At 41.3% G+C, this 15300-nt stretch overlaps 1 protein-coding gene across 1 annotated transcript; it reads right to left on the bottom strand.

Moving 5' to 3' along the window:
- Positions 1–4104: 4104 nt before the first annotated feature.
- LOC311359669 (tumor necrosis factor receptor superfamily member 14-like) lies at positions 4105–7382 on the bottom strand (the record flags this gene model as incomplete). Its single annotated transcript, XM_084479729.1, has 6 exons — positions 4105–4129; positions 4644–4764; positions 5869–5963; positions 6065–6197; positions 7015–7140; positions 7253–7382. The coding sequence occupies 6 exons, from the start codon at positions 7380–7382 to the stop codon at positions 4105–4107; spliced, it is 630 nt and encodes a 209-aa protein (XP_084335855.1).
- Between the last annotated feature and the right edge of the window lie 7918 nt (positions 7383–15300).

Here is a 15300-nt window from a genome sequence, read left to right as displayed (position 1 = left end):
TGAGGAGCCAGAATGTTTGTTGAAAAAAACAAATCCTATTTTATAAAAAACACCCTGAAGGTCTTCGTTGTTTCTCTGTGAGCGAACTAAGTGAAAGCGAAAGTAAGAATGGCACCATAAACGTATCACTCTTTTTATGCAGTTATAGTTTTATAAACCACCTGAACTTTTTAAAAAGTGTAAACGACCTGAATATAATGACGAGGATATCAGTTTTGACATAGACAGCGTTTATATTACCTTACTCTAATTGAGAGCGTCGAAACATTTCAAGTACCTGTTATGTTCTTTTAATCCAGAAAAGGCGGCCGAAACAAGATCGCTTTTAACTCACTTTATTTGGTAAAGGTTTTGGTATATTGTATATGAAACAAAAGGAGAGGAATTGTATATAACACGCGTGGAGCTTCTCCAAGATGAATATCTAACAATACGCTGCCCAGGAGACTCTGCTGGTAAAAAGTCCGAGTTTAAATAGACAGGTAAGGGTGGGCGGCTTCGACGACGTTTAAACCTGCCCACTTCATCTATGTGATCCGTTGCTGCCCCCTTGTGACTATGTACAAGTGTTGCAGCTTTATGACATGTGCTCAGTCTGCTCCCTGCAAGTACCCCTGACCAATGACCATAGACATTATAAAGAATAGACGCCGCATCGACCGCTACTGTCAACTGGCTCTGACGAGCCGTGGGGCCGCCCTCTTGGACCGGTCGACAGCTCCACTCAGTGTAATCAGTTTGGTGCTATGAACTGTCAGCGCATTTAATTCATCATCACTGAATACCAAACTGATTTTCACACTGGTTGTTTTGCTGAAAAGGTCATACATGTAGCCATGATACAGGACACATGGTTCGGCGTGTTTTAATATTTCGTGGGCTTAACAGTAATAGAATATTTTGTGTTGTGTAAATAGTTATACTTTTATGGTATGATTTTTGAATGTATTTTATAGATGGAAGAAGAAGTCTTTGATTTAGCTCTGTTTGAGCAGAAAAGTGTAAATTTGACTAAATATCCATTTAAATGTTTTGAGTACATAAGACCATGGCAAATATTTATACTGCTTTGTAGAAATGTGACGTCCATTTCAAAAGCCACTATTTTTGTCGCATTCCCTGTTTTGAAAAGACTTTGAGCTGTTTTTTTTATTGCTTTTATAAATCATGCATTGATTTGATTGAATTTTTGTTTATTTGCTCTGTTTACATGAATAATGAATAATTAGTTGGGTTACTTCGGTTGACCAATTCTGTGGACCTTCCTCTGAATAGACTTCCTTCAGACTGGAGTTGTAAATACTTACGTGTACTTTGAACAATGTCATGATCCAATGTACAGTATTTTTTAATATTTGACTTTTAATTGTATGTATTGCTTATACTTGTTTGGCATCTCAGAAACGACATTGAGCACAAATTGTATTCGTGTTCAATGTCGCCTCCTAGTGGTGGTTCCAGGGTTGTGCATTGGAGGGCAGCTCGAGGCAGTGGTTCTAAACTAGTCTAGCCTCAGGAGGACCCTCATGTGTCGTTAAATCACGACCCAAAAATAAAAAATATACTAACCAAAATTGCAGCAATCAACAATTCCTTCATGTACTGTTTAGAACAATGGGTGAGCAAAAAGCTGCAAAAATTCAAAGTATTTGTTCATTCATTCATAGGCTTCTCTCTAAAAACTAAGGTTTGGCATATGCTATGGCATAACCTCAACTTCCATCTCTTATGAATGAACATTTGTCCCCACAAATGTCTGCACATGGTCGTCTTATCAAGTAGGCGGTAAAATGAGTTACAAACCGGTTTGATCGGCACAGGCGGTATAATGAGTGACAAACCGGTTTGATCGCCACAGGTAGAAGTTCTGTGAGGCTTACACAAAGCTGTTAGAAACTTCCTTCCTTTTGACCAACCTATAAATAAATGATTTGCATTGACTCCCAACACTCCTTTAGTATTGGGTAAGGCAGCACTTCCTCTGGGAGATATAGCAGGATGCCTAGGGCACCATCCCATGATGAATACATAATTAAAAAAGGTGAACCAGTGAGATTATCACAGCCCCAACATGCTGGATCGTTGATGGGTATAGTAGAGTACGACAAAAAGGCAGAGCTGTAGTCAAGACAACGTTTGTCGAGTCCAAATGAACGAGACAGTCAGGACCGAGACGGACAAAAAAGACTCCTCTTAGAGACCACTTACTTACCTGTTTAAAATGTTTGTTATGCTAAAAACATGGTATATCATGTATTTTAAGATTGTCACTTTGCACTATTATTTGTAATGATCAAAAGAAAGTGCAGTGTCACAACACAGTATAGGATTCAAATTATGTCACATCGTTTACTTTAAGTAGAGCCTTTTCACTTAAAAGTCCATAATGGGTGAAGGAAAACTAGGGCTGAACGATTTGGCAAAATAATCCAATAGCGTCTTCTGTATTATTCATTAAACACAAGCAATAAATCTATCTATAGTATGACCAACACAACATTGGAAGCAGTCGACATATCAACTGCTCTTTCCTTTTTATTAAGATGAATTGATTGATTGAAAAATCATCGGGTCTTCTTGTATATAGGGCCCAGAATTTGGTGCTACACCCCTGGCTGGGGTTGGGCGGTGTCAACTTAACCGCTAACACCATAAACGTTATCAGTACTGTAATTAGGCTATCTGCAGCCAAACATATAAAGTTACAGTTCAGTTAAAGGGGACATATTATACCAACAGGTGTCAGTGTTGATGGAATACCTCTCTAGTCAGTTCAAAAGGCCCTGTAGTCTACCTGCCTGGTTCCTGTCTGGTTCCTGCCTGTCTGGTTCCTGCCTGTTTTCAGACCTGCCGTTCTGCCCCCTGACTTCTCTTCAGAAGGTGACCTGTCTTGTCCTCCTTTGTTTGGATTGTTTCCCTGTCTTAGTCTGCAGCGGCCTTGGGCCCTTTTTGTGCTTTTGCTATCTTCCTGTGAGACCGGACTTTAGGAGGAGTTTCCAGGTCCCTTGTCACAAACAGACCACAAGCTAAGACGCAATGTTCCACCCTTTATTCGTGGGCTCTCACAGGATACCCCAACAACCAGCCCTCTCTTACTCCACTTGATCACAAACAATAATATGTTACTAACAATGTTGACTGACACATGACAGAAGGCCATTTAATGCTAATCCCAGCCCACCAAATGCTTCCTGATCAACTCAAGAACAGTAGTAAAAAAAAGTAGAGGAATTACACTTGAAAAAACTAAATCCATTAAATGTAAATAAGATCTCCTCATTGAAATACAGTGCAGTACATTTACAGATATTTTCATTAAAGGTTTTGCATCTGTTATTTTACATATTATTCCCTAAATGATTACGGTCAAAAGCCTTAAAAAAAAGTGATGTTTCTAAAAGTTTAGCAGACAAAGAACAACAAAAGATACTTGTATGGGTAGAATATGTACGTGTCAATGGTTACAAAATAGTTTAAACGTTGTAAAAAATATGTATATCATAAAGAATATATAATCTTCCTTGGTGGTCGCCCAAGAGAGGTGGAGCTTGGACCCAAGCCAACGTTACCCATCATAACCCAGGACGCCTCACAGAGCACACCTCACACTATCTATTAACCCCTCGCTTGTCTTTGCTCTGTGAGCCACATATAGAAGAATAATGTGAGGATTGATCTAATAATGATGATAAACACACCACGCCTCCTGTGAAAGCTGGCATCAGGAAGGAATCAGACTGGTGTATTTCCTCCTCTAGTTTCTCAGTTTGATTCATCAGATTCACTTTCAGGTTGATCCTGAATTTCTAGAACTGGCGTTACTTTGTCTCCTGTAATGTCAGTCCCCTTCAATAGTGAAACACGGTCGATGGGGAACTTGGGACTAACGGCGATATTAAAGAATCCTGTTACCATCTTTGGGCAGCGTTTGGACTGGAACCATCTCAACGCAGCGTTTGGACTGGACCCATCTCAATGTCTAGCTGTCCAGTACCAGACCTGATGGCATCCAGATGTTGGTCATCATCATGATCATCCATAGTTACATCAGGGATAGTTGTTCTTGAAGTGTGTTCTTGTTGGTCCCCGGTTGGTGCAGGAGAGTCACTGGACATTAGTGGTGTAGTTTCTGGAAGAGAAGGCAGCAGAGAGTCAGGACACACAGCCAGCCTCCACATGCAGCAACACTCACTGAAGACTGAAGCCCAGTGGAGCAGCTCTGCAGCTGGGTACTCTCAGGAGGAGATGAGGACACAACCACACACACACACACACACACACACACACACACACACACACACACACACACACACACACACACACACACACACACACACACACACACACACACACACACACACACACACAACCAGAGCCTCACCCAGAATCACACAACCACCCCACAAAACCAGACACACAAAAAACAAGACACACACAATGAGGGGGCATAGATAACGGTTGACCAGTACTGTTCAATTACACAAGTGAAAAAAGGTCAAAAGGTCATCTTGGTTTGAATCTTATTTTGATGGGAATGAGTTGCAGTCTAATAGATTGGCCTGATTGGCCTATAAAAGGAGGAAGACATCCAGCCAGTGGGTCTCTCGCTGCCTCGGTGAGAGAAGCTGCTGATGCCGCCAAACCTTCTCTTCTTTATTAGGCCAATCAGGTCAATCAGGTGCACCTGCTGCAGAAAGGGAAGAGCCAAATGGCCCAAGTAGGAAAGCAGAGCTTCCCCCACCACACAGGGGAAGGACACCTTCCCTGACCGCCATGGTAAGAGTTACCAGGGGGACGTAACATCATTTACAAAGAGAAACATGTGGAATAAAAACGTACCTTTTAACTCCCTGTTTGGTGTTTTCTTTTTCTATAAAATAAAAATGTAAATAAAATATCAACATTGGGTTCATTACAAGGTCATCATCTAGTAACTCCACCACTGCCAGCTAGGGTCACACATATTATTGTGTTCTGTATCAAACCAGTGATAACACTTACCTTCTCATGTCTTTGTTTAGCCTTTTCTATATAGAGAGAAACAGCACATCAACATGTCAGGACAGCAGCCACTATCATTCAGCATAACCCTGATACATGTTAGTTTAATGTAACCATGATACATATTAGTTTAATGTAACCATGATACATGTTAGTTTAATGTAACCATGATACATGTTAGTTTAATGTAACATGATACATGTTAGTTTAATGTAACCATGATACATGTTAGTTTAATGTAACATGATACATGTTAGTTTAATGTAACCATGATACATGTTAGAGTTTAATGTAACCCTTACCTTCCAGGACTATGATTGATATTATGAAACGTATCCATCCTATTATTATGAACTGCTCCATATATTCTAATCATGTAGAATCAGTTGAACCAGTTCCTGGTTTCCACTCTGAATTAGCCTCTACACAGAAGAACATCTTGACAGACTGAATACGTGTAGGGAGACGGCTGCCATTATCGTGGTCAAACAAGGACACAAGTCTTTCTACCCTTTGTCCCTGCTCTGTGTTGTCATGACGACTCAGTGAGCTACGTTATAAACGCCACTGAGCTGACGTTATGCTGGCCACATCTACTCATTAACACAGTAAAACATGTGGAATAAGAACTTACCATCTAACTCCCTATCCAGTTTCTTTTCCTATAAGATAAAGATTTAAACAAAATGTCAACATTGGGTTCATTACAAGGTCATCATCTAATAACTCCACCACTGCCAGCTAGGGCCACACATATTATTGTGTTATGTATCAAACCAGTAATAACACTTACCTCCTGATTACCTAATCCATAAAGCAACACTATAACGCAAAAACAAAAAACAAAAAAACAAACTAAAAGTATGCATCCTATTATTATTATCCACCAAATTGCCACATATGTAATACATGTAGAATCAGTTGAACCAGTTCCTGGTTTTATCTGCACCCCAGAATCACATCTGAAACCAGAAGGACAAAACCACGTTTAGTTCAGAGTAGCAGACTGGGTGTTGGACTCCAGGTTTAAAAGGTACTGGGTTCGATAATGAACTCCACTTACATCGTGTGGCGTTGGCATGACGATGTGGCATCTGAGAATGTGTCTTTATCTGCTGAGTCACTACAGAAGAATCCATCCCGGACCTCACACTCAGCATCTGATGTTGGAGTACACTTCTTCTTCACCTTCAGACCTGTCAATCACAAGAGTTACAACCTGAGACAACCTGAGAGTACACAACTTCTGATATAAACATGAACAACACAACTTCTGATATAAACATGAACAACACAACTTCTGATATAAACATGAACAACACAACTTCTGATATAAACATGAACAACACAACTTCTGATATAAACATGAACAACACAACTTCTGATATAAACAACACAACTTCTGATATAAACATGAACAACACAACTTCTGATATAAACATGAACAACACAACTTCTGATATAAACAACACAACTTCTGATATAAACATGAACAACACAACTTCTGATATCAACATGAACAACACAACTTCTGATATCAACATGAACAACACCCCTTCTGATATAAACATGAACACAACTTCTGATACAAACAACACAACTTCTCAGATACAGACATGAACAACACAACTTTCTCTGATACAAACATGGAAAACACAACGTTCTCATCAACACAACATAGGGGGGTTGCATGGGGGCCGTTTCTATTTAATAATATAGATGTACCTGTGCCACACTTTGTACAGGCAGAGCATTGCTTCTGTCCGCTAAGGTCTTCTTCGAAAGTACCATCGGGGCACTTGCACAGTGTATTGGTTGTCGTTGTGCAATCCCTATTAACCCTATATCCTGTTGGAAAGAACGTTTAAAATATGTTGTTTTCCAATGGATTTGGTTGAAGAAATCATACAGAACTATTTTGGACAACAGCTTGACAACAGCTGGGTTAATGGACTCTTACCACCAGGACATGCAAGGCAGCAGACCTGTCTCTATTTAATAATATAGATGTACCTGGGTCACACGTTGTACAGGCAGAGCATTGCTTCTGTCCGCTAAGGCCTTCTTTGAAAGTACCATCGGGGCACTTTGAGCACAATGTATTGGTTGTCGCTGTGCAATCCCTATTAACCCTATATCCTGTTGGAAAGAACGTTTAAAATATGTTGTTTTCCAATGGATTTGGTTGAAGAAATCATACAGAACTATTTTGGACAACAGGTTGACAACAGCTGGGTTAATGGACTCTTACCACCAGGACATGCAAGGCAGCAGAACTGTCCCACTCTGTATTCATCGCTGGTACACGATGGTGATGCAGTACTAGCAACGCCGTAAGTATTACAAACTGAACATATTAGGAACATGATTTGTAAGAACATGGTGGTCCAGTTTATGTGACCTTCAACCATCTGATGTTTTTGGCAGACTTTTCTTCTGTGTGTCAGCGCAAGTCTTGTTTTTCAATCATGGCAAAATAAGGTTGATTGTGCAGTTACAGACTTTTCTTGAAGTTCAGAAACATCTGGAGAGAGATAAAACAAATATTCAGGGTTAATAAAGGTAACAACTTGTATCTTTAACACTTTTCTCTAAACCAAAAGAATATGAAGTTTGAAAACATTAGAGCTGTTGAACAAAGAGTAGTTAACCTTGTATGTCTGCATTAACCGTGATCTAATCTAAGCTTATCATTTTTCTGTGACAAATACATTTGTGAGTGTTAAAAGTGTGTCACAAATATAATGTACCACTTTTATGTTCATTGGGCTACATCATTTTCTAGATTGATTTGGTCTTTGGATCCTATGTTTAATATAGGATTTCTTTGGGTGAAACACTCCACCTTACTCATCCAATACTAAACCTCAAACACAGTCATCTGGCTGCTGAAGATCTTAGGGGCTAATCAACAGGCCTACAGGAGGTCTGCACCTGGAGTTATGGCACTATTGATTGTTCAGCAGATGAGACACAGTGTACTGCATCGGTTCTCAATGTGGCAGAAAATGGTCATGCTCTTAAAGTTTGCCTCATAATGACAGAATGAGCGTCCATTCTGATAGGCGCCACAACAACAGATTACATTTAGCAAATAATATAATTCATGAAGAAAAAGTGATCTGTGCTGAGGTGACGTTATCATGTCCCGCTGTCCACACGCTGATTCAAGGGGTGGGAGAGCAGACCGCCACTTGGTCACCAAAGTGGCGGTGTGTAACACAGTAGTTACTGCTGAACTGGGAAGTGACACTTTTGGGTTCAAATCAAAATACGAGTCACTTCTCAAGGCTGCAGTGTTGTGTGATCACAGAACATGTTCAATTAAGAGTTATAGTTTATGAACTAAGGGGTCATTCATGAAACATCTGCAATATATCCATGTGTGCCAGGACCACAAATGAGGCAGCAGGTTATGTGTGACCCCTCCTGCCCTCAACAGTACTATATTTTTATTATAGAGATACCCTTTGAGTTCTTCTTGTTCAAGTCAATGTTGGAGCAATCCCTTTAATCCGCCATGTGGGGGCGACACCGCGTTCACATGACAGTATGCCTCAGTAACTTCTTACAACGGTTGTCCTCCACTAACATTTTGCAAAGTCAAATATGAATCTTCATCCCAGACACATCATTGATTGATAGTCGAAAAAATATCCAATATATTTTTGAATATATGCGGCTCAATGAGGACTTATTTGTTGTGACTTTTGCGTGGTTTGAACGCTTGGAAGTAATCAGTTGGCTGATCAGGTTGCGCCTCCGCTCAACGACGGAGCACCTCTACAAACGAATTGACCTCGAACAATATGATGACAACGTGCGCATCCGTTCATGTCAATCAATTGGACAGAAAAGATAGTCCACTATTCACCATAGTTATTATATAGACTAATATAATGTACCGTAATTAATATCAAACATTATGACCCAACCAGTGGCAGGTGTCTGCCATTTGACCTTCATTTAATGAATGTCAAACATAACACAGCAAACCACTCGTTAGGGTTCAGGTTAACCTATCAGAAGGTCTGGCTGGGTCGGCGAAGATTTGAGGTCGCCCCTAGTAAATACTTTTTACTAGTCTGACTTAAAGACTAATGATACATGAGGGTCCAGAGGCTAGCCTCAACTGGTTCTCAACTGGTCCAGAGGCTAGCCTCGACTGGTTCTCAACTGGTCCAGAGACTAGCCTCAACTGGTTCTCTACTGGTCCAGAGGCTAGCCTGAGGACCAGTTGAGATCCACTGCAATAAACGGTAGAAAAGGCAGCGTATAAAAGACGTTTTAAGCTGCGATCCATGGCAGAGCTTATAAGATGGGCTAGAGTCTACTGCTTTTCAAACAGTGAACTTAAGTTGGAAAATACAAATCATTCATAACTCGACACTGACCTTATCGACGATGTTGCCTTATGGAGACTGAATTCTGGCTGAAAAAACGTGAAAAGATGCTGGGGACACAAAATGTATTTCAAATAGTTTGAGGCATTGCATATTAGATCTTGTTTTCTGTGACTCAGAGACTGTATGAAATAAGAATGGAAAATGAAAGCTCAAAGTTCAGCAGTACTTGGCATGGACATGAAGGAGTTATATGGTGTCCGTTGTGTTCAGCAGTACTTGGCATGGACATGAAGGAGTATATGGTGTCCATAGTACATTCTACATGACAATGCCTAAATAAGGGCAGTACTGTTCTGCTTGTGGATCAACAGGATTATTAGTCATATATTAAAAGTGGGTCACATATATTTGATGATTATATATATATAGAGAGAGAGAGAGAGAGAGAGAGAGAGAGAGAGAGAGAGAGAGAGAGAGAGAGAGAGAGAGAGAGAGAGAGAGAGAGAGAGAGAGAGAGAGAGAGAGAGAGAGAGAGAGAGAGAGAGAAATATATGACACTACTGCATATTACTGCCATTTGAAAGTAAGAACTTTGGGCATAAACTGTAGTTCATGATTTATAATTTATGAAGCCATAACTACATAAATGAGGCCATCACATTGATAAAAGAAGCATGATGTAATGCACAACTGTTCCTTCAGTGTTGAGGATTGTGAGGGATGGGGTCAGGGTTTGGAGCTGAAGTTAAGAGCCTGCCCTGTGTTCAGGTGAGGAGCAATTTTATAGTTTGAACTTTAGCCCGGGATCAAAACAGAATTAAAGGTGACATATTATACCACCAGGTCTCAGTGTGATTAGCCGTTACAAGCTGTTTTGAAAATCTGCCTCTTCTGACATCACAAGTGGGTGTGTCCACCTAGATGTATGACGGATAGTGAGTATTCACTATCTTCACTTGACTGTGAAATGTGATTGAGAAATACATTTTTAACATGTTGATGAAATGTTGAACATGAACTGCCAAGAGATTAAAAAAAAACATTTTGTCGGTTGAGCATTATTTACATTGTTGCCATGACAGGGCTGCGACTGTCATGGTTCATCTCCCCTACAAGAGGGACTGCCAAGAGCCCCTTAAACAGCTCCAACAGCAATAGAGCTGAACACAATAGGAGCAGCTCTGTCTGGAGCATCAGCTGCTGCCTCCACCTCTTCAATGTCATCACCAGGCTCCACTGGCGAGCGATTCCATTCGATGCAGAGCTCCCAAACCTCTTCCACCTGCCGCTCCCTGGCGACAGTGCAGACAGTGCCGGCTGATAGCTTGAGGTTCACTCAGCAGATCCAACAGCATTCGCTACCCCGAAGTCGTAGCCGGCCCTCCACCCTGCCCCCTCCAGGGAACTCTGTCAGCGGCAGTCTCCGTGGGAGCAGCCGGAGACCGCCCAAGGGCGGCCCTCCACCCGCTGGTTGCACCGTCGAAGCCATGGTCCACACCTGTGGACAACCACAAAAATGCTTCTCCTCGGGCTTTGATTATCCCAGCAAACTAAAGTCCCCAGACTCAAAACCGTTTCAAGCAGAGAGAGCACGGTATGGAGGGGGCAACTGGAACTCATGGTCATGGCTTCCCTCGGGGTGATGCCGGGACAAGATTGCCCTCGAAGAGTGGCCAAAAACCGTGGGAGTCCACCTTTAGGATACCCCTACCAAATACACAGCCCGGCTCAGGGAGAGACTTGGAATTCTGGCCTTCAGAAGAATATCATGTCCCCACCTTGCTATAATTACACCCCAGTTTCACCTGCTAGTGCCGTGCCAGAGGACTCCACAGCTCCTTTGTCAACCAAAGACCCACACCTCAATTTAAAACAGGCCGTCAAACTGCAATTCGAGGGTCCTACCAGCGCAGCCTTACACAAAAGGGAGACCCCACTATGACCGCACTAAAAGGGGATTTATAATTTAGCCGTCAACATTTTTGTTTTGTTTTGTTTTATATTTGGACTTTTTTTTTTTTATGAACCGTGGACCGTGTGTAAAATGTATAGAACATTAATGCTACAGTTAGTTTAATGTAACCATGATGCATACTAGAGTTTAATGTAACATGATACATGTTAGTTTAATGTAACATGATACATGTTAGTTTAATGTAACATCATACATGATACATGTTAGTTCAATGTAACCATCTAACCATGGAACCATTTCTTTGAGACTCTCTACAAGGTTCAGTGTGTGAGTGTAGTTTTACCTGCCCCGTGAATTCCCCCAGATATTCATCACAACGGTGTATATCCCCCCCAAAGCAAACCCATCTACTGCAACAAGCACTATTTTTGATGTTGTGCAGAAACTGCAGTCCATGTCACCTGAAGCACCACATTTCATACTGGGAGATTTTAACCACGTATCTCTGAAAAAATCCTTAAAGAACTTTTATCAGTATGTTACGTGCACAACCAGGAAGGACAAGACATTAGACCTCTGTTATGGTACAGTTAAGGGAGCCTATAAATCACTTCGGCTGCCTCCACTAGGCTCTGCTGACCACAACTGTGTGCTTCTTCTCCCGGCATATAAAACTGTACTAAAAAGTGAAAAAATTCAGACTAAAGAGGTCAGAATTTGGTCGGAGGAATCAACTTCTTGTCTCCAAGGGTGCTTTGATTGCACTGATTGGGATATGTTTAAAGACTCTTGTACAGACATTGATGAACTCACTGATGTGGTTTGTTCTTATGTGACTTTCTGTGAGAATATGATAATTCCCACAAAAACTATCAAGGTGTACCCTAATAACAAGCCATGGATGTCCAAGGAAGTCAGGGCTCACCTACAGCAGAAGAAGTTCTCCTTCAACTCCGGGGGACCTGCTGAACAACAAGTAGCTAAAAGAGAGCTGAGAACTGAAATCCTACGGGCTAAACAGAGATACAAAGCCAAAGTAGAGAGCAAACTAGCAGAGAATAACCTTTCTGCGGCCTGGTCTGGTATTAAGACAATGGCAGGCATAAAACAAACAAAGAGCACTCACATTACTATTGATGGTTTTGGGTCAAACTGTGACTTGGCCAGTGCTCTGAATAAATTCTATCTAAGATTTGACCAGTTCGACTTCAGTGAGGAAGGGAGGAGTCTGAGAGATAGTCTTAAAAATGACCAACACTTTGCACTAGAACAGCGAGAAGTGGAAAAGTGTCTCCTCTCTCTAAAAACCAATAAAAGCCCTGGACCCGATAAAATCAGTGGTATTTTACTGAAGTCATGTGCAAAACAATTGAGTCCTATTGTTCATCACATTTTCAATGTGTCATTGAGTCAGCAAAAGGTGCCCAGGTTATGGAAACAAGCAGAGATTATCCCTGTTCCTAAAGTCAGCAGACCTAAAAATCTGAATGATTTTAGACCGATCGCCCTCACCTCTCTTTTAATGAAAGTATTCGAAAAACTTGTCAAATCAGAACTGCTAGGGAGAACAGCACATGCACTTGACCCTATGCAGTTTGCTTACAGGGCCCATAGAGGTGTTGATGACGCCATACTTACCCTGCTGAATCTTTTATTTAAACATCTGGAGGGAAACAAAACCCATGTTAAACTGACTTTTATTGATTTTTCGTCAGCTTTTAACACCATCCAACCTCACATTTTAGCCACAAGGCTTATCGAGCACTTTCAGCTGAGCCAGAATTTGGTGGGTTGGATTTTAGATTTCTTAACAGATAGAACACAAAGAGTCAAAGTGAATGGTATCTTATCTGAGTCACTATGTTCCTCTACTGGCTCACCTCAGGGATGTGTTCTCTCCCCTTTACTTTTTATTCTCTACACAAACATGTGCAGGAGTGTCTATGAAAACAGGCACATTTTAAAATTTGCAGACGACACAGTCATTGTGAGTTTGTTGCATAACAATGAATCCAGCCATGGCCCAGTCTTGCAGGATTTTATTAGTTGGTGTGATCTCTCTTTTTTGGTGCTCAACACATCCAAGACAAAGGACATGACTATTGATTTTAGGGCACAGACTCCAAATTGTGATCCCACAGTCATTAAGGGCCAATCTGTGGAATGTGTGGAAAGCTATAAATATCTGGGGACTGTAATCGATTCTAAACTGTCTTTCAACAAGAATTGTGAAGCAGTGTGTAAGAGGGGACACCAGCGTCTGTTTTATCTTCGGAAATTGTCCAGTTTTTACATTGACAAAACTTTGCTCAGGCTATTTTATCGAGCTTTTATCGAGTCAGTGTTATCTTTTGCCCTGGTGTCCTGGTTTGGTAATCTGTCATTGCAGGACAAAAATTCCCTGAACCAGATTATCAAATGGGCTGGTAGGATAATTGGTGAGCCTCAACTCACCATGGCAGCCCTCTATGACACACAGCTGCAGCGTAAAGCCAGCGCTATTCGTAATGACTGCTCACATCCTTTGCATGGCGAGTTCCAGCTCCTTCGCTCTGGCTGTCGTTTTGTGGCCCCTAAGGGCAGGACAAAACGGTACAGAAGTAGCTTCATACCCACAGCAATTGTAATGCTGAATAGTAAAGCCACAAGGTGATCTTGTTCATATTGAACTTAGTTGACCCTAGGGACATGTAGAAGCACTTTTCTATGTAGAAGCACTTTTCTATTTCTACCCCTATGACTTTGACCATGTATTTTGATTATGTTGTCTTTTATATTTGTGATTTGTGTGTGTGCGGCTGTTTTTTGTACTGGGACTGCTGAGTGCCTGTCTGCACAACAAATTTACCAGCTGGTATTAATAAAGAAACCTTACCTTACCTTACATGTTAGTTCAATGTAACCATCTAACCATGGAACCATTTCTTTGAGACTCTCTACAAGGTTCAGTGTGTGAGTGTAGTGCGGCAAGTGTGCCCACCCAGTGCGTCTCAATTGTTTATTTGAATAAAAACCTTTATTTAACCAGGGAAAAGACTCATCGAGATTAAAATCTCCTTTTCAAGAGAGACCTGGCCAACAGGTCAGCAAAAACAGATACAATGAAGGTTTCAAGGATTAATAGATAACGAATTAAACATGGGGACAATGTGGGCTTGTCACTCACACATGCCAGAACTTTGTCTGAAAGTCCCCACTGAGAAGCAATTCTTAGTAGCTGCTGAGCTAGGTTAGGTGCTGTATGCCTCTGTGAACTGAAAGCAGTCCAGTTAATGTGAGGAGAGTTTAAATCACTCCACATACTGGCAGGTGACCGACATAAAGGTCACTGTGGCCCTTAAAGGTCCCATGACATGCCACCAGGTGTGGTGTGATTAGCAGTTACAAGCCATTTTGGAAATCTGCCCCTTATTACATCACAGGTGGGCGTGTCCACCTAGATGTGTGACGGATAGATGAGCAACGTTTGCTACAGTCCACTGGGTAGGCTGGTAGACTGATCTATCCAGCACACATCTAGGTGGACACACCCACTTGTGATGTCAGAAGAGGCAGATTTTCAAAATGGCTTGTCACGGCTAATCACACTCACACTCTCTGTAGTACAGAGAGTGTGAGTGTGAGTGCTCACCATGGTCGCTGAACAGAATGACGCAACAGCAATGTCAATGAAATAAATATGAAATAAAAGTAATATCATAAATTAATTTCCAATTTGTATGACAGGGGCGGCATTAGCTCAGGAGGTATTGCCGGTTGGCAACTGAGTGTTGAGGTGTCCCTGAGCGACGCCTCACCCTAATTGCTCCTGACGCGCTGGCTGTCGCCCTGCGTGGGTGAATGTCAGTCAACACTGTAAAGAGCTTTGGATAAAAGCACTATATAAATGAGGACCATTTTCCATTAACTATAAAACAGTTTGACTTGCTATATTTTGGCTGCCATATCATCATTGTCATGCATGTTGAAGTTCTGAATATTTGGTAAGAGATAAAAAGAGAAAATGAAATATTTTACAAGAACGAAATCTGTTCAATC

The sequence above is a fragment of the Micromesistius poutassou genome (assembly GCF_964030765.1).
Source record: "Micromesistius poutassou genome assembly, chromosome: 15".
Lineage (NCBI taxonomy): Eukaryota > Metazoa > Chordata > Actinopteri > Gadiformes > Gadidae > Micromesistius > Micromesistius poutassou.
This window is presented reverse-complemented; position numbering and strand designations above follow the sequence as displayed.